Consider the following 21,200-nt stretch of genomic DNA (forward strand, 5'->3'; position numbering starts at 1 on the left):
AACAAAAGGCAATGCGGTCTATTGTCTTACGATTGTTGTTTCGCCATTTCTCTGCGGTTCCATGCATTACTCTCGAATATGTAATAGCCGAAGCTTCTCTCTTTCTCCTTCTTTTTTACTGTGAAAGCTTCATTGTTGCAGAAACGAGTGTTTAAATATTTTTCACTGTGGTAATTCTCTTATGGCTTGCCAGTAAATGTATTAGCTTGCTCGGAAAATCATTTCGTTTTCTCAAGGGAAAATGGAAGCTGATTTTTCACCATTTTCAATTTTTACGACGTTTTATTCATTAGTATATTTTGTCAAATTTGTTATAAGTCAACAAAAATTGAGTTATATGACTCTTTACGACTTTATTTGAAATGCAATCTACACGGCATTCAAAATGTTGTGAAGCGAAAAACAAAATTACTTTCCGAACGACGTAATATTATAAATAGTCCGCGAATCTTTGTGCATTTGTGTCTTCTGAAAACGTTCAAAAAATGGTAGAAGCATAAAATTCCACAGAATTTGGTACAATTTTTATTTATTTTCGATCTAGAAAGAGTACTACCACTGAAAACAAAATTTCATGTAATTCCACTGTCTTAAAATTCGTCTGAAAAAATCGCAAATAAATCCGCAGTCTAATTATAACATTGTTCTAATAATTACAAACGTGTTACAATTCGGAATGATTGAAGAAGACTTGAAAATTCAGCCACTGGGAAAGTCAGACAGGATGTTTAAACATTTTTCTAAAAAGTAATTGACGATAGGGTCATCATACATCCTCGCGACGCAAATTGGTTAACGCAGAAGCACGGGGCGTTATTAACAGGCATACTCACCTGGCGATCGCAGCGCTAATTGCGAAACGTTCTTCAGAAGCGTGGAGAGTAGAACGCAGGTGCCGACAAGTATAAAACGAGGAAGCATGGTGGAATTTTAATGCGTGGGTGTTGGAAATCGGAATTCCGTTAACGGTGTAGCCCGGTGTATCGAGACGAGGACACGGGGACTGATAGGGGAGAACACGAGGGATTGGAGGCGGGTCTGAGTGACGTAGCGGAAGTCGTGCGTCACCGGTGACGCAGAGGCGACGTCCGAAGCGAGAGGAGGATACGTCCGAAAGAGGCCATTGACGAGAGAGGACTTGTTGCACGTCCTTTTCTACGTGTGTTCCCCCGTATCTCTTGATCCTGACGACCTGGACCAACACGACGGACGTCAATCGCAGAGAGCTTGTGTCCTGTTTACACGATCGGTTTCACAAACGGTCGAAAACCCGCCGAAAATCTTTACAATTGCTGCTCTCTCCTAGCGGAAGGTGCTTTGGCAGAATAAAACGGACTTGTTGCTCGCGGGTCCTACTATTCTTCGCTTTCTCTTTCACTCCTTCAAAGTTTCTCTCTCTCTCTCTCTCTCTCTCTCTCTCTCTCTCTCTCTCTCTATTTAGCTACCGACCTTGTTGCCCCACCACACGAACGCAATTCCATTTTTACGGAAGCTGATTTCGCTCCAGGGAGTTTCTTCCCTTTTATGATCAAATATAATATTATGGACCTCTAACCGGTGCAGTCAGCTTCTGCGCACGTTGGGTTTGATGACCGTGGTCATTACAACAATCTAAAATGTTCTACCTGCGATAACTTATGTAAACGCCAACGCATCACGATTACCAAACCGTAGACACGTCAGCCAAAACATCTGAGTCACTAGGACCAAACAGCCCTTAGACCTTTTCTCTTCCACATTATTCGGAAGCATGTAGCTGTCGCAGCTTTATGAAAATAGCTACATGTCAGCTGTATGCTTCCGAATAATGCAAATTACGCCTCGTTAACGAAAAGATAGGACTTTTGACTACTGAAAAGCCCCATATTTGTATTATCGAGAATTGAGAACGTGCATTTTGCACTCTTGCAATCCTGGAAAAATGAGTCTAATCCCTTTAATAAAAACTTTTCTCGACTTCTGTATACAGTTATACTCGATTTCGAAACCCGGAATACAACGCTAAGCTCGTGCAAGTCAACTGCACCTGCAAGTCCAGCTTACGTAAAGAGTAGTTTTGACACTTCTACGCCAGGTGTGTTGATACGAGCGCTTATCTTTCGACGAACCAGCTCTGCAACATCGATTTCCACGCATCGGCTCGCTACAGAAGCACTCTGCTTCGTGCATATACTTTCACAAACTTCTCCAAGCTTGTTCAAGCTCTTTTTCAAGCTTCTCATATGCTTCTTCAAGACTTGTCCAAGCTGCTCCAAACTTGTCAAGCTTCTCCAAGCTCTTTCCACCATCTTCGAGGCTAAAATCGAAGATTGCTCAAGATTCTCCAACCCCCGACTCACGACCTAACCCGATCCCGCACATCGAACATTGCGTACTTGTTGCACGCTCGCTTCCACCTACGCGTCAATGTGTCAGGACCCCCCCCCCCAGTCACCTCCGATAATTGGTCCTTCTGGCTATGAGGTGTTCTTACGCGTTCACTGCTGAAAAAGACCCAGCAAGCTGCGCGTAAGATGGGGCGGAAGTAGCGTGGACTTGTTGCACGGGTACTCGCGCATGTGTGCCTCTGCTGTGTCACGATAGGCTCCCGAAAGCTGATATATTAGGTCTAGGGTTTGCAATCCCGCGGGATAGATGTGGGATTTATTACAATCCACTAAGGATTTAGTTCTTCAATATATATTTAATGATGAAACAAATTTTACTTAACGATATAATTATCTTTAATCATAGTGATCAAAATTTACTAATCACAGAAATTACAAACAATCGAAAAATCTACATTTTAAAGGAAAATAAATTATTTTTGGGAAACGAACTATAATTGAAATATGTACATATATATTACAATGTATATACAGTGTAATACTATAAAATATGTAATATAGTAATTATATATAATAATTCGTTATATAAGTGATAGTAATATTTTTATTAAAATGAATGTTATTGTAACCTGGAGAGATTTCTCCTTGTATTCAGATTTTCATAAAATCGTCTACAAAAATAGGAATTTCCATAAAAATCCACAATCTCGTAATAATTCGTTATATCTAACAATTATTGAAAGAAGGTATTTAAATAAAAAATTTATTATATCAATAACGAAGCTACAATAAGATATATTATAATATACTATGATACAATATACAATACGATGTAATAATTGCCGAGGTGAATTGAAAGAATTTTTTCCTCCACCAAAATGTTGAGGAAGTTAAGTAAATATACATATATAATATAAACGAGCTGTTTGTAAATATAATTTTAATTGAATTAAAGTAGAAAAATATTCATTTGTAGAACTTTGAAAATACGATCGTAAAAAGTATCCTGCGAACGCCGATCACCAAATAAGAAGGCCATAAATCCCTGGATTGTCTGCCAAACTCTTAATTAAAAAATTCAAGACTCCCCCTAAATTTCCCTAATCCCCCGATCATCCCCAAGGACAGTGTTCCACCGCGACTCGGTAGTTCTAGTCGAAACCAAGGACCGTTTCCTGTCCAGATGGCTTTTTATCCGTTGCATCGATAACTCGCAAGATTACTCGTATCAAGATCGCCGCTATCAAGTCGTTTCCCTTTGCCCCTCTTCTTTTATTCGCGCAGGCATTCGTACACAATTATTCGTCGACACCAAGGAACGAGGAGGGACATAACTGAGCTGCCTCACCGGTTAGGCTGATCTCGCGATAGTCTACGGTGCCGATCCCCTTTTTCGTCGACGTCGCTCAACAAAAGGGGGCGAAGAAGAGTACGGTGGCGGATTATGCAAATGAAATCGACGGGTCATCGACGCCGTGTTCCCAGCAAATTACTAATTTACAGGCCGAGAGGAATCGACTTAATCGAGATATCCGGGCGGACGCCGTGAAGCAGCTGTTCTGGGGGTTGTTCTTTTAAATTTTGCGAATCCGGAGTAGTTAGGGGATCGGAGAGCGATGCAAATGTCTGTGGGGTGACCTGGTGATTTGATTTTCAAAATTGTTTCGCCTTCGAGGGGATTCTTCGACGCTTCCCCGTGATTCCGCAAACTTTATGCTTCTCCTAACTTGTACAAGTTCGTCCATGCTTGTCCAGACTTGACCGATCTTCAAGCTTAATCACGGATCTTTTTGGATGATGCGCACTCTTCATTGCAGACGAATGATTCATTCATGATTCTGCAAACTTCTCCATGCTTCTTCAAGCTTCTCCAAACTTGTACAAGCTCGTCCATGCTTGTCGATGTTCGTCAAGCTTAATACTGATCGTTTTGGATGATCATTCATCCTTTATTGCAGACGAAGGGATGTTCACGAAGCTTCTCCGTGCTTCTTCAAGCTTCTCCAAACTTGTACAAGCTCGTCCATGCTTTTCGATGTTCTTCAAGCTTAATACTGATCATTTTGGATGATGCACACCCTTCATTACAGACGAATGGTTCAGTCATGATTCATTCATGATTCTGCAAGCTTCTCCCTGCTTCTTCAAGCTTCTCCTTGCTTCTTCAAGCTTCTCCAAGCTTCTCCAAACTTGTACAAGCTCGTCCATGCTTGTCAATGTTCTTCAAGCTTAATACTGATCATTTTGGATGATCATTCATCCTTTATTGCAGACGAAGGGATGTTCAAGAAGCTTCTTCGTGCTTCTTTAAGCTTCTCCAAACTTGTACAACCTCGTCCATGCTTTCGGATGTTCTTCAAGCTTAATACTGATCATTTTGGATGATCATTCATCCTTTATTGCAGTCGAAGATATGTTTACGAAGCTTCTCCGTGCTTCTTTAAGCTTCTCCAAATTTGTACAACCTCGTCCATGCTTTCGGATGTTCTTCAAGCTTAATACTGATAATTTTGGATGATCATTCATCCTTCATTGCAGACGAAGGAATGTTCACGAAGCTTCTCCGTGCTTCTTCAAGCTTCTCCAAATTTGTACAAGTTCGTCGATGCCCGTCCAGGCTTGTCCAATCTTCTTGAAGTTTAATCACTGATCATTTTGAATGCAAAATCGAATGCAAAACTGGAGATCAGAGAGACCGAGCAACAATGTTCTCAGCATTGCATGACTAGAGTGTTGTCTAGCAAAAACCGGTGGCGTTAGTTTTTGCTCTCGGTACTCTAATTGACAGGTTCGTGTTCGATTGCAAATGGCCGGTGGAATTCACGCCGCAGAGCGTAATGATTTTCGACACTCGCGTCTAGGATGATATCCATCTGCTTCCCGCCGCAAAACAGAACTAGACCGCAATGTTGGTGTTTCCTGTTTTTCAGCTGTTATGCGGTCGCGAAGTATTTCCTGTGTGGCCAGGAGTAATCAGAAATTTCGATGCTCGGCAGCCGAGTTCGTTACGCTTGCTGTTAGTTAATAGAAAGAGAGAGAGCGAGAGACGGAGGGAGATACTTCGTGGATTCGCGAGGGGATTTAACGAACGCGAATCTTACTCTTTAGAAAAAGACATGGTCCGGCGCACGCGCTCAAACATCGCATGAGTTAGCTGTGGTGGTGCATCGAGTTTTCCTGAATTGGCTTCACCTTCAGCCGACGCCGACGTGGGCGAGGAATGTTTAACATTCCGCGATAAATAATGCCCAGACGTCACGAGCGGTTCTTTTCCGCGTGCGTTGAAATTCGTTGAGGATTTTTGCTTGGCGAGACGGTGCTCGAATTAATGAGCTGTTCGCAGGGCATAGTAATTATTACTAGACTCGCGGGGTAATAAAACTGACAAGATTACATTTAGTTACTGCTTGTATACCGAAATTAACTCGATTCTTTCTCGTGGAAATGTCTTAATCATTTCAATCATTTTCAAGTAGAAAACAAGTCGTTTGACCGTGGGCAATTGAGTGTCGAGTAGCTTCACAATTCTGTTGCCGTGCATCTTATTTAGTATATTTTAACACTTTACCTACCGTAAGCCTTATTAATAGTGACTAATAGTGAATAGTAAAATTACGTTATTGCGGGTGACTTGTTAGTTCACAATGAAAATTACTGTTGCTATTGAAGGTTCCATTAAAAAGTGTTTAGCCATGTACCATGGATTTTTTTAAAGTTATGCAATGATCACCGGTCGGTAATGTGTTAAGCAACGTTTAACGTGCGTTTAGTTTTAATTCTTAACTGTACGATCGACGAGCTAAATGCTAGTCAGCCTGCAGTGCTGCAGGAAAGTGTATCGCTGCTAATAGAATACAATAGATAAATGACATAGTAAATAGATAAAATGATTCGACGTTGTGTAATCAAAGTTAAAATATTCCTCGAAGTCAGTTACAGCGTGCATAGGTCGTTCGTGGAAGGTTAAAATAAATTTCTGGTAGTTAGATTCATCGACGATTCCGGGGCACGCAGGAACATGGAGTCCGTACGCGTTCGACTATCCAGATAATTAAGTAACAGCTCGGTACGATAACGATTAATATTCATTATTCGGTGCAGCTAACATTATCTGGCGCAGCCTCACACTCGTCACGTAAAGTCGCGCGGCTGTGCATTCGAATTACGTGGCTCGGGACACTTTATATTCAATGAATTGCCGTTTCTTCTCTCCCTGGTAATACTTTGGGGAAACAGACGGTTCGGAAGGTAGAGGATACTCCGTAGGCTTGTCGTATGCAGCTGTATTGGAACAGTGACTTCGAAGATAGTAATAGAATTTGTCTGTGAGCTTTTATTTTATCGAGCTGAATTAATGAGTTCGTTCATTTATGAGTCTCTTTAATATAGAATATCCACATTCAATTTCTTTTTAATATTACTGTAATATCTTGTGTTAACAAATAGCACAATCATTGTAGACTTTTATGTTCCTGGATCTTGGTCAGAGATTTAATTTACATTTGCCGCATAAAAAGCTATGCGTTGAAAAAGTGTCCAGATTTATAGACGATTCGACAAGTTTACCCAAATACTTATCTAAAAGCAACTACCAATTCATTAACGTCGTAATGTACGAGAAGTGTGTGTAGATATGTATAATCATTGCAGACATTTTCTGATTAATAAATTAAAAAAATTAAAGTACATATGCATTTATTGGAACGTACTGTGAAATATATAATTTAATCTAAATAAATAAGTAATGAATCTCAAATATTCTTACTGGGTGAAATTGATTTGCACGAGCTTGACTTTGACCCTCAAAATTTGAAGTTACAGTGGAAAACCTACACAACAGTGTTTTGAAATTCTTCCAATATTTTCACTGTGTCTCATTTCTGTTACAAACCAGAGTTGGGCATTAATCAATTAAAATTTTAACCATGATTGATTGATTAATGTGTACGATTAAAAAAGGTAATCATTGAATAATGGACGATTGGTTCAATCGATCGATGAAGTTAATCGTCAATCGTTGATTAAAAAAAAGAAATCATCGAAAAAGCGGAGACTGATTTAATCAATTGTTGAAGTTAATCGCGACACGGTCTATCCATAAATTGTAATAAGGAGAGAGACAGAGAGCGGAGATGGAGAATTTATTTAACCGGATTAATATTCGGACGCTGCGAAAAAGACGTTATCTTTTTAAATATTGTACTATACGATTTGAACTTTTTTGAGAAGCTAGAGCAATTAATTTACTACAGGATGTGAAAAGAAATTTTTTCAAAAATTGATCGGAATTGTAGCAAAATGTATTGAAAATTTAAAAAATACGTTTTGTAGATCTGTGTCAATTATATGCACTGTGCAAGTTTCACCGAAATCGGTTGTTACGGGAAAAAAACGACAGGCATTGAAAGATGTAAGAATCCTTAGATTTTAGATATAAGCCGAAAAACTGCAATTTTTACCATCTTTAAACGTTTGTAGATCATTGCAATGTCGACCGATTTTGACGAAATTTTCAGAATATGTTTAATTGACACAGATCTACAAAACGTATTTTTTAAATTTTCAATATAGGCCCACATAAAAAATTTGTAAAATGCAACTTTTAGTATTTTTTCTACAATTCTGATCAATTGCAATTTTTGAAAAAATTTCTTCTCACATCCTGTAGTAATCCAATTGCTCGAGCTTCCAAAAAGAGTTCAGATCGTATAGTATAATATTAAAAAAAATTAATCCGGTTCACTGTATATCTCAACAAAAACTCAGTTTACATTTTTCTCAGTATGCATACAGTTTTGATTCCGTATTTAATATCGAAATTTCAGCAGTTAATCATTAATCAACAATTGGAAAGAATGTAATCGTTAACCGCAAGTAATGACTAAAGTAGGAGTTTAATTGTTAAAACTCCTGAAATCCGGTCTACAATATTACCCATCGATCAAAACACTTATCCCAACTCGATCGGCAAAGCGGTGTCTCGAGTCAGTTTCAAACTCCCGCCGTCAGATGTCGGGGCGTTCCCAGGTGCGTTCGACCAATGAGCTTTCTTCTATTCCCCCTCATCCATCGGGGCGATTGGCGCTCCGTCGGTGTCACGAACGGCGATCGCAATATGGCTTCCGCCACCGCCAGCAAGTGAGAGTACCTCCGTGACGGTGACATCGAAACATGGTGGCGTATTTACTGGTGCGCGGGTGTTCGCGCGCGTGATCTCGCCGCCGTACGCGTCTCCTTTGTTCCTTCTGTTAATCGGTGTATTATTCTCTCGAAGAAAAACAGTGCATATCCGGAGCGCAGGAAAACAATCTCGTACAAGCTAGAAAGAGAGTGAGCAAGCTAGCGAGCGTGAGCGTGAGGGAGTACATATATAATAAATATATATATTCGAGTACTCTGTGTTCTCCGTGATCAAAGTGAAACAGAGTGAGACAGAGTGAGACAGAGTGCACGCACGAGTCACGCGTTGGACAAGGACAGAGATCGTAGAGCAGAGCAGCTCTCTTTGGTACAGTGTGGAATCGTGACACGAAACTGCATCGTTTACGGCTGATCCTCAGTAATTCCTTCTACTTAAATAGCTTCTAACGATTGGTCATCAACGAACAATAAATCGGAGTTCGGGAAAAAATCGGTGGGACAGTTCGCGTTGCGCGCGGCTCGGTACACACGCCGAGAGCGTGGCTATATCTGTGTGCGTTACGTCCCCGTGCACGCCGTGTTTCTCTCTGTGTACGTGCGTCGTCTCATTACCGTAGTAGACGCGTGTGTGTATACGTATATATACGCGTGCATCGTGTCTCTCCCACTCCTCTAGCTCCGTTTCCAAGCGCGCGCGTGTCTCCTCTGTGTGTGCGACGAGCATGTGCATGTCCCGCGGGTTGCGCGAGTGTATATCGCGTCTCTCTTACGGAGTATTGAAAAAGGATGGACAGACGGTGAACCAGGCGAGCAAGAATGAGAAAAAGACAGAGGCGCACGGTGCTGTGTGGATCGACGAGCACGACGACGTAACGGCGAGAACAGCAGGCGAGACAGAGAGTGAGTGAGCCAGGCGACGTTGCCAGAGTTAGTTTTCCTTCGTCGTACAGCACGTACCTCTTCGCGGGATACACACACTGTTGTGTGTTGAGAACTAGTGTGCAATGCGAGAGTGTCAGATGGATATTTATGTGTGTACATTAGCGTCGATCACAGATCAAGAACGGTAAAACGGAGTTGGAACAGAATTGTTTAAGGGAATTCTCTTTTCTACGGCCATTATTCGGGATCGGTCGATTTTTGATACCGTGATAGAAGCAATGTGAGAGTGTGAGATGGATATAGATATATGTGTGCACATCAGCGACGATCATAGATAAAGAACGGTAACACAGAGTTGAAAGAGGATAATATATTGAAAGGAATTCTCTTTTCTACATCGATTATTCGGGACCGTTCGATTTTGGATATCGAAGCGCGTTGCGCATTTTGAACGGCGATTCGTCGATGCCATGAGACGAACCCCGATGACGTATCGAAGGGACACGTGACACGTCGAGTTTGGCCGATCGACTAGCCATGAAGAAGCCACGGTGAGTTTTTATACATTTTTTTTGGTTTTCGGAGTGTAGTTGATGTTTATCTCCGCCCACGTTGCGTCTCGTGGGACCATTTTAGCGTTTCGTCGCTGATTTGAGTCGACGCGACCAATGGCGGACGGGTCTGGGATGCTTGAATGCACGCGGGATTGTTTGAATGCTCGGGCGACCTTTCCAGTTGGATTTTAAATTTGACACGTGCTCTTGTTGACGAGGATAGTTGAGGTTGGAACTTTGTACAGGGATTTCTAGACAGAGGATTTGATGCGTTTACGATGTAAATGTATGTGAGTAGGTGTAATTGAAAAAAGTGAAACTTACATTATTTTCAATCTAGTAAACATATTAACCCTTAGCAATCGAGTGGTGACTCTGAGGCGCCACTGAAAATTGCTGTACCATTATTTAACACTTTGCGCTCGGAAATGTATGCGAGTAGGTGTAATTTATAAAAAGTGAAACTGTTACATTATTTTCAATCTGGTAGACATATTAACCCTTAGCAATCGAGTGGTGACTCTGAGGCGCCACTGAAAATTGCTGCACCATTATTTAACACTTCGCACTCGGAGCTGTTTTAACTCCAAAATTAAACATTTGTTCGATATAGAATATTTTTATTCTCTATGATTTTTTTAATTTCATCGGTATGAAGTTGATATAATGACTCGTACAACGTATCTAATAATGTAAAAAATATTTTGAATAATCAGAGTCACCACTCGAATGATAAGGGTAATATTGTTTACATTATTAGATAGGTTGGTATCGAATCAATAGATTGCGGATCTTTATGCATTTATAGGAAGATTGAGTAGATGAAATTCGAAATTATTGGAGAATTTGACAAATTGAAGATGTCAATATCATTAGCGGAAGAAATAACAATCAATTTAGTTTCAGAATTGAAAGAATTCAGGTAAAAACAGTTCATTTTGTATAAAGATATTGAGATTTAGGGATTATAATCGTAGCCGTCGATGTAGGAGTTTAATCATTTCATCGGAATGCTGCAAATCACATTTAATTCCTCGCGCTCCGAATTGGAACAATTCTCTATAATCATTTCAAGAGTTGGAGTCGATAGCAGTGTTCAGGGCCCGGCTGGAATATTGAAAAACGAATGGAGGGGGATTAATATTTCTCGACAATGTCCGGCAGGAAATATTTTGTTTTCTCGTCCCGACAATCATGCCCCATAGAGGGTGAAGGTTGTATAGGGTTTGTCGGTCGGGAATATAGGGGTTGTTGGCAGTGTCTATAAATCGGGTGTCAGCGAACTGTTCGGCCCAGGGGGATTTTGACTTGGGGCTACGTCACTGAATGCAGAAACGGGTGCACGACGTGGTGGTGAAATGACGCGATTATGGAGGGATGAGTCAGAAGATTGACGCCTTGTTTATCGATCTTGACGCTTGCTGGATGCTTGTCACCCTATCGATATTGCGACGATTGTTATTTGGTCGAAAAGTCGATGATGTTCATTTTTGGTGATTTTCGAGGTGGCTAGAGTTTTGCCAACTTGAGATCTGTTGAAAAATCCCTAAGGGAACTATCACTGAAAGCGATTAAATCGTTTTAGCTTATAACAATGACAAGGCTCTATCTATTTAGATTTTGTGCAATTTTTATTCCAATATGTGGTTGGCTAAAACATTTATCGAATCAATTTCCACGTAAACAACTTCATAACCTCAATAATTGTAAAATGAAAAATGTAAAACCGGCCATTTGACCGGCAGTGGGGAAAAATCCCTGTTCACGTTTTAACACTAAAGCGATTAAAATGTTTTAGCTTATAACAATGATGACGCTCTATCTATTTAAATTCTGTGCAATTTGTACTCCAATATGTGGATGGATAAAAACATGTATCGATTCATTTTCCATGTAAATAACTCCATAATTTCAAGAATTGTATTAATGAAAAATATAAAACTAGTCGGATTGTTGATTTTTGCCATTTTGGAGGCCCGCAGGGTCCCTAGGGTTTTAGTGATTTCAGAGCCGAGGAAGTCCAAGGACACACCACATAGGAAGCAGCTGTTTAGTATAACTGTTAGGATGTATAGTATTCAATGTTATCTGAAACGATTACCCTGCTAGAAAACATAGACTTCAGATAATGTTGCAATAACTAGTTCTCGTAGATTACTCTCGGGCTTATAATGTTGCTGGCCGCGATAAGACGGTAAAATTCGTTGAATCGTTTATGTAATCGGTGTCTGTTGTTTATCAATATCAGCAAACCGTGGCATACACGTTGATAAATTCACGTCGGGCGATTCCATCTCTCTGCAACCTACGAGTTGTCTATTTTTAGCGGTGCATCTCTAAGTCCTACTTTAATTATCTGCTCGTTATTGCTGCAAATCATGCGAGACTGAACGATGCACATTTTGTTCTGTGTCATTGGCTAGCGGTCGCTACTCTATATTCTTGATAGCAACAGTTTTTATCGTCATCGACGGGCTCTGAAATCGTTGGATCCAGAAATGAGTGTGATCGTTACTTGCAATCGGTCGATATAAATCATTGCGCTAATTAGAAGCGGTTGATGGCTCGTTAAAAGAAGTCTTGGGACCATAAAGTCCCTTGAAAAAACCAATTAACCCTTTACAGTCGAAGCTAGTTTAACTTGAAAATTAAACATCTGCTTCGACCTAGTAATAATTCCATTGTGTATGATTTTTGTGATTTTGTGAACATGGAATTGATATAATACCTCACACAAAGTATTCAAGTATAAATGTGTAGTAATTGATTAGCAGACAGTGGATTTTATGCATTTATGTCAAGAATGAGCAGGTGCAATTTGAAACAGTAGACATTAGAGGAATTTCAAAATACTGTTATGTTATTTCCAACTTATTAAACATAGTAAGAGAGGAAATAAATTCTATGTCATTCTAATTGGTTTGTTCCAATTCAGGTGGAAAATTTTTGTTTTGCATGAAGATTCGCTGTCTATTTACTAGACACCAGTATATTTAATAATGTAAACAATATTGCGAATAGTGGTACAGCAATTTTTAGTGGCGACTCTGAGTCACCCTTCGACTGCTGAGGGATACGAATAATTTATTAATTTAACTCATCTAATTTTTATTCAGTATTATTTGACCTTTTAATTAATTTTATACTGAATGGACGACACTCAAGATGAGTACGTTAACCTGAAAATTCAACATTTCTTTCAACTGAAAGAATCAGAGGACATATTCAAATTTCGTCGGTTAGTAAATCGAAAATAATATATATCGATTAAATTCTTATAAATTACACCAACCTGTTCCTGTCATAAAGATCGTGTTTTATGGATCCCGTTGGATTCGAAAGAATTTTTGATGGCGCCTGCGATCGCGCATTCTTCGATTTCTCCAAGAGGGTAACTCGACCGATCGAAATAGCGGAAAGTTGCGATGCTCGCGATGGAATCGCAATTATTCTTATAGTTGGCCGGAGGCATTTAAACCGCTACGAGATCCATACAGCGTTATCGTGTGCGTAGAATTCTCTGGTCGAGGTTTCCGGTTTCCCTGGAGCGTGGTTCGGCCAGGCCCGTTAACGAGCCTCCTCTCTAATTAGGATCTTAAACAGCGAAACCATTTGTCCGGGCCGTCTCTCGCTTGACACCGCGATCACGTAGAAGCCCGCGATACCGCTCTGTCGACCGATTCCAGATCAATTATTACTTGTTAGCTACGAGAACCAGAATTGTACGTGCCAGACCGGACGACGACGAGTTTTTCTCGCGGTTCCACATTGTTTTCCTAGACATACGTATTCGCCGGAGTTATTCCACCGGGAGGACGATCGCGATCAGAAATTTCAATTGTCCCTGCACAGACAGCAACACTACCGTTGAGGGGATTCTTCTATCTCACTCTCTGCCATCCGCGAGCAGCAACTTTATCTTTATTAGCACTTTTACTGCCGGGACTCTTTGCTCCTATCGTCACGGCCGCTGACAAGTCTTTGATATTGTAGTGGACTGTGTTTAACGCGAGTCGGCGGCCGTAAAAATGTAAATCAAAAGTGAAGACCAATTTGCAATTTTTCTAGACGAATTTTAAGAAGAAGGAATGAAATAAAACCTTGTTTCTCGTGGCAGTAACCTTTGAAGATCTGCAATAAATAAAAACCGTACTGAACTCTGACGAATTTTATATTCTACCATTTCTTGCACATTTTTTTAGAGCCATAAATGCATAAAGATCCGCAGTCTACTCATAAGTATACTGGGGATTTTTACACCGAGTCGATTTGACACCGAGAGACAGATTCAGTTCGCGAAATGAGGGACGGATGAGGGTTAACCATCATCTTTGGCGGTCGCCGTAGCAGATCCGTCTTTAAAAGGCAGCAATCTCGAAGTAGAACCCAGTAGGTCGCGTCGGAATGATCAGCAGCTGGAGCACCGTCGTAAATTACGCCGTGCTAACGATCCCCTAACCGTCCCTTATATTCTGCATCATCACCGGGCTCTCTTTATCCGTGATTTAGTCGCGACCGAAGGAGGCGCGAACGGCCGGTCATGAAATTAGACTAGAGATACGAAACACCATACAATAGAGAAAGAAAAGAGGGGGGATATTGGGGGACGGTAAGGAGGGAAAGAGTTACAATGTCGCCTTAGGGGATCCTCGGGGATTGAATTAGATCGCGGCCTCGATAGAACGGAATTTGCGATAATGGGACGTGGGATTTTATGGACACCAGAGAGAGAGGGAGAGAGAGGAAGAGAGAGAAACTGTGTGGTCGCCGATAGCAGAAGCCGGATCGACTCTAAACACGTACGAGGAACCGGGTTCTCTCCACTCCTCTCCTCTCCTCTCTCGCGGGGTGAATAAGCAATAAAATCAAGCGCGGAACGGTGCTCGTTTTCTGCATACTTTATGTCCCCTGCGCCTGCCCGCTAGGCATTTGCCGCATACTTCAACTGTTCCGGTGGTATGCATGAGTTTTAGATCGCTGGCCGGACACGATGCGCTGTAGGTAGTCGCGTTTCATCGTTGCACCCACCCCCTGGTGCATCGGTCTTTTAAATCGGCGCGGGAAACTCGATTTTCGCGCCACGGAGCGCGAGTCTACTGTTTTGGGACTCGACGCCGCGCGGCATTGGATGCGCGGTAGCTTGGAAAATGTTAGTAGCTTCTGTGTGTCGATTTCTCCGTGTGTATTGTTGCAATATAAAAATGATAACGCTGACTCTAAAGACATCATTGATTCATAAAGGTGAATGAAATGAGCCAAAAGTAGAACGGTTCGGAAAGTCACTTCGTTTTCTCAAAGTCGCTTCGTTTTATGACATTTTCTTAAAAGACCCTATGCTCGTAGAATTTCTGTTTTTCATTAGCAAAAAACTGAGTTGTATGACATTTTACGGCTTTATTTGAAATGAAATTTGCACCGCATAAGGAATGTTGATAAAATCGATCAAGATTACAACATTCTCCATCAGTCTTAAAAACGAAATAACACCGATACCATTCGCTGGCCCGATAATATCGCGATCGCAGCCGAGAAAATCGTGCGATTGCAAATGGATGGGAACGGGGCCCAGATCGAACGGCAACGCTGTTATGCGTGCCCCCCGAGAGCCAGCAAACTCACCCTTCGTCCCCCATCTCTTTCTCGCTGCGATCGTTTCCTCTATTCGCCTCGTCACCTGCCTTTTCTAAACGCTCGCCACGACCGTTCTCGCTCTCTTTCTCTCTGTTTCGCGCTGGTATCCGCGTCCGTCTTCGTCCCACGGAATTCCCTCTCTTGCCCCTCCGCGCCGGCGACAATGCCGTGCCACGATAATTGTTTTCGCTCGGCGTGCCCGTCTACCGTTAACGGGGAATCATGGCATCCACGGACTCGCAGCCGTAGAACGGTTTCGGACCCCGGGAATTTCTGCTACAGGATCGAAATCGAGTGACCACCATGCAACGAACTATACGCTTTGTCGTCGTGGTCAGCTTGATCCATTCGAATTATGACGCAGCCATTTTTCTCTTGCATATCGCTATGCGTCCTCGTCGGAACCACTGATTAACACGTTTTGAGAGAGTCGAAGAGACTTTGATAGAAAAACGTAAACGCGCATCAGTCGGCGGATTTTTAACACTTTGCACTCGAATGGTGAGTGTGAAGCGCCAGTCAAAATTGCCGTATCATTATTTGAAACAGTTCTCAAACGATTAGTCTTCTGTATTTTCTACAAATTTCTAAAAATTCAAAAATCTTCTAGGTTGAGAGATAAGTCTTGATTTCTTGGAATTAAAATTGCTTCGAGTCCAAGTGGTTAATTTCTTCCTACACGGTTCACGTGACACGTGTACACGTGTATTTTCAATTCACGTTGAAAACAGCGATCTCTACCGACGAAACATTGCAACTGCGATGAGAGAGGTCCAACAGTGGCCATGGGGGACTACTCGATTCAGCTCGTGCTCAATCCTCGACATAATGGAATAGTCAATGATCTGGAATCTCTCGTCGCATTAACCCTTTCGGTGCTCGAGGTGTCTACAGTTGCCGGAGCGACGAGCTCTGACTATAACCTCGAGCTTCTTGCTGCGGGAAGGTTTGCGTAATTGCTAGTCAAATTTTCATTCCCTTAGTTAGATGTTCACGATTCATTCCCGTTCTTATGAACCTGTGGATCTGCGCTAGCTTTCGAAATTCATCGGAACGGTTCGTCTTGGGCAAAATTTAAGGTGGAAGGGAAGCAGTGGCGAATTCTGCGAATGAAGAGTGACATTCGCGTCCGAGACATTCACGTCAAGAGAATGCATCTTGTGCGGGTACCTAGAGGATCCGAGGATCTCGTCGATCTTGGGTGCCGCGAACGCGGAAGCGGGCTCTCGCGCGGCAAGATTTAAAGCGTCGTCGCGACCGAGGAAACGTTGTCGCGAATTGCCCGCGTAATTGACCGCCGCGACGTTTTATCGGCTTCTTGAGGGACAAGCAACAACGCCTACGACTTTATTGTCCAGGCCCCGCGCATCGTAAATACGACGCGAACGATCGTGAAATTGCCGTCGAGCGATTACGTTTCTCCCTGGTTCTTCAAGATCGTAGGATCTCGATGGGAAAGAGCGATCGAGAAAGGACGATCAGCAGGGTGAGCATTGAAAGTTCAGTTTCAGAAGGATTGATGTTTATCGCGGCGATTCCCAGCTACTTGATAGGCTAATCGTGTCTGAGTAATTAATACGTTCGTTAATAGAGCTGTCGGACGGCGAACGATATTGATAATATACCTGTTGCCTTGAAAAATTATGGCTCCCGTAACGATGATTAGGCCGGTGAGCCTTCTGTGCAGCACGCCGCTGACTACCGAGGCAGATTTACGAGATAGAACCTGCTTCCTACTCTCTTCGTAGCCGCGTGCTCGAGTTCTTAATCCTTTCGCTATAGTGCTTGGATAAATCCTGCGGGGGCTGATGCTCGGAACGGAGGAACGTATAAACACGTAAATCGCTACTGGGGTCTTATCTTTTTGATCTTTTGACGAGCAGGCGTGGGTGGGACTCCCGGGGTTATGCGATTTTCGAGTGGGCTGGGTCTTTGGACTGAGATTTGACTTGTAAGTGAGTTTCAAGCTGAGCTAGTTTGTAAAATAATGAGCTCGGTGCACAAAGAAACACACGTACCAGCAGTCTACTTCAATCCAGCTCAAACCTTGAAGTTGGCTTAACTATACGAACAGGACGATGTCTTCAAACATTCGAGAAGCCTTCAAACTAACTCAAGTCTTCAGGTTGGTTTAAACTGATCCACAGAGCCGCACAGATTGACTCGGAAAATCAGGTTAGATCTACAAACTCAGTAGCATCTTGAAGTCGGAGTGAGTCATGAAACGAAGTTACATGTACAAACATCGCCTTCGAACTACATACAGAGAATCTTCGCACCGACAAGGTTCTCTAAACAGAGAGCTACAAGTTCCGAACTAATTTAGAGTCTCTAAACTGGGTTGAGTACACAAATTGAATTGTACCTCTAAACAGTGATTCCCAACTATCCCTTTGCAGCATCTATATGTATGTATTCAAATTCACATAAATCCTGAACGGTCTGTAAAGCAGCGAACACACCTGTTCAGCTGGTCGGTCTCGCAGAAAATTTGAAAAGTATCTTGCTAGCAGTGTGATCGCAGCTTTAAACGATCTCGACGGAGCCGGAAGAGGAATGGATCGCGGCCAACTTTGTAGTACACTCGGCGGATAAATGAACGTGTCCGTTTCTTGACAATGACCATCCAAGGTTAGCCGTTTTCCGTTTATAGTTCCCTTTGTCCCGAAACAAATGACCAGATGGTTTCCGTGTGACGAGATTTCAATTTTCCGAAGGGAAATTCGTTCCTTTGGACGAGCTTTCCCGACAATGGTCCACGTGACATCCGCAAGACACTGTCTCGCGTTCGGTGGTTGTTACGGTCATTAATAGATCGCAGCGGGGAACGGGTGATAATCAGATCGTTTGCAGGCACGTGTCCCCCTCGGATCTACGATCCTTTGTACCATTCTCCGAGACATTGATTCACCGAAAGAAAATCCCGCTCGGCGCTGTTTACTTGTCCGTGTCTGTTTCGATAGACTAGCGACAACATGCTCTTCCCTCCCTCTCTCTCTCTTTCTTCTTGTTCTCCTCCTTTGCTGTTTCTCGATTTTCCTCCGGTTTTCTCTACCCAACCTCCAAGAACCCCGATCACTCGACGATAAAGGCTGTAGCTGACAAGCCGTTTTGATAAAGCCAGACCAGGACTATCCAGGCGTTGTTGTCCTCCGTCGTTTGCAATCTCAGAAGCTCAAAGCTACCATTACCTTGCCCACCGCCTTCCTATGCCGTCTGCCGCTATACTTTGCCGCATCATGCTCTCCGTCTGGATACGTGGCTCTACCACGCCATCCAGACGATGCTATGGCCATGCTTTCTATCGGATTTTCACCGGAAACGTTCGATCTTCAGATGTTTATTAATATTTGGACGATCCCAAAATACGATAACTTTTTTAGTATTGGACTACGCGCGATTTGGACTGTTTTGAGAAGCTAGGGCAATTGGTTTATTTATTATTTCTTCCACTAGTATTCGGACACTCCCAAAATACGATAGGTTTCTTAATATTGTTAATATTCGAATTTTGTCGGCAAGTCAGAGCAATTAGTTTACCGCATGATGCGAAAAGAAATTTTTCCAAAAATTGGGATTCATCGAAATCGTCGAGAAAATACTACAAGTTGCATGATGAAAGACGACAAGAGCTTTTGAGGAAGATACGAGTTTTCCGCGTTTTCCAGCCTGCATGGTGTTTCCGCGCGAACGGAGCAATTCCGTTGAAATACTGGGACGAGGACTATGCGGGGGTGTGTGCATGATGGTCGTGCTTGTGCACCGTGAATCTATAATGGAATCGTGGCGGCCTGGCCGGACGATTTCTCTCCCCTTTTCCGGCCAGCCAGCGAAAGACAGGGGAAGGACGGGGATCGAGGGGAGAGCAGACACGGAAGATGAAAGGTAGAAGACGCGTCGTAGCTTCTGTCTTGTATCGATTCCGCGGTGCATTACGCTACGACAACGATTACGATGTTTTATTTATCCGAACCAGCCGATATGAACGGCTATACTCTTCGTGGACGGAGGCAAAGCTTCCTTCTACTTCACGCTTTTGCTGATGTGCGAATGTGTTTGTGGAAGGATTCTATCGTAAGGAATTGGGTCGAGTCTGAGGTGTGTCGATTTTTAAAATGTTAGGGATTGAAAGGGGGCCCCTCTCAAGTTCAGCATCGTTGCCAGAACTGCTTCCATTTTCAGGGATTTCTTTTTGGACGCTTTCGCAACAAAATTGTAACTCTTCAACGTTCAGAATCCAATACAATTCTGCGGTTGTCAGGAAGAACGCCGCTTTATTAAACACTTTTACTTTTCAGATATTTTTGATCACTAATGCTTTGACATAGGACATCGGTTAAATTGCATTATTTTCTTCAGCCTTTCGAATTTATTTTCATGACTTTTCTTCTGGTAAATCCTATGCTATAAAGCTCAAGTGTCGTCTTCTCGCTGTTGAATCGATCAGAACAGGGGTTAAAGACACTAAAGAGACATCTAACATAAACGTTTAATACATGCCAGGTACACGTGTAATCTTCCCATCGTGCTATTATCTTCATTCGGCATCGCAGACTTAATTCGACGATTATTTATGTCAGACCGTAACGCGCGTCGATCGTATCGCGTAACGCTTCTTCTCCATTCGTATCGTCTCGTCATCCAGATCGCCGGCGATCGTAGCCCGAAAGCTTAACAGATCCGCAGGAAGACACCGTTCATTGACCTCTCTCCTATCGGAATCCGATAACCTCGAGGGTATTATAATGAGCCGAATAACGACGCTTCCAAAAACCAGCGATTGGCCAACGATTCACGACCGCCTCGATCGTCGAAGGTTGCCAGCTTCCTTCTCTTTTTTCGAATCCTTTTCACGCGAATGAGGAAATCGAACCGTTTCAATGGACTACTCTGAACGCCTCCGAGTTTCTTGAACTACATGATCTTTGTATAGAGTAATCTATACAAAGGGTAGTATAGAGTGATCTATCTTACCGTCCATAGTGCTCTAGAGGCGTGGCCTAGTGGCTCTCACAACCAAACTTGTCAATAAATGCTCCGAGTGTCTCTGATGCCTTGAAGTACTTGATCTCTACGCACATACAGCTGGAAGCTTCTCTCGAGTTAGACGGAGCAACCACGGTGCCCCAAAGGGCAACTCTTGCTCCCGGGAGCACCAGAGGCAGTCACCTGCCCGCACAGTTATCGAGCGACAACTGCAGTTGCCATTCTAGAACCCAGGGATCGAAAAAGAGACGCGTGGTCGGGTAAACGCGTAGGTAGACAGTTCGTTAGGCGTGGGTGTGTTAGCTGGGAGAGCAGGTTCCGGTGGTGGGTCCAGGTTGAAGGTCAATACACCGAGAACCCGTAACCTTTGAGTTCGAGTTCGGGGTGAAAGGTCGGCCGCAAGCCGCGGGGGTGGTGTGCAGCACGTGGTTTATCGTTCGTCGACCGTTTTCCACCGTCGAATTGTTCCATGCTTGTTCACCACCCATCCACGCCCCCTCCCTGGAATCGATATCACTCGATTTGATCGGCACCCCTTTATCTGTGGCAACCGGTTCCTCTCAGATTTTCAGAGGAATTGCTAATACAGCAAGCATTGCAAAAAACTTTTGTAAAGTAATGAAAAATTGCCGTTTTTCCAGTGGTGCATATCCCCAGTGTCCGGAGAATTGGAAAATAG

General features: G+C 42.7%; 1 protein-coding gene across 6 annotated transcripts in view; it reads left to right on the forward strand.

Annotated features, from left to right (window-relative positions):
• Lilli (AF4/FMR2 family member lilliputian) overlaps window positions 1–21,200 on the forward strand; it is a 292,861-nt gene that overhangs the window by 76,544 nt on the left and 195,117 nt on the right. For 2 of the 6 annotated variants that reach the window (XM_076426707.1, XM_076426709.1), the window contains exon 1: window positions 9,760–9,901. The exons of the other annotated variants lie outside the window; for them this stretch is intronic. Coding sequence is in view for 1 of the 2 variants with exons in the window: in XM_076426709.1 (XP_076282824.1) it covers window positions 9,888–9,901 (14 nt within the window). In the remaining variant the exon portion in view is untranslated. Of the gene's footprint in view, window positions 1–9,759; window positions 9,902–21,200 lie in introns of those variants that run through there. 6 annotated transcript variants of the gene reach the window in all.

This window comes from Lasioglossum baleicum, chromosome 6 (genome assembly GCF_051020765.1).
Source record: "Lasioglossum baleicum chromosome 6, iyLasBale1, whole genome shotgun sequence".
In the NCBI taxonomy this organism is placed as follows: Eukaryota; Metazoa; Arthropoda; class Insecta; order Hymenoptera; family Halictidae; genus Lasioglossum; species Lasioglossum baleicum.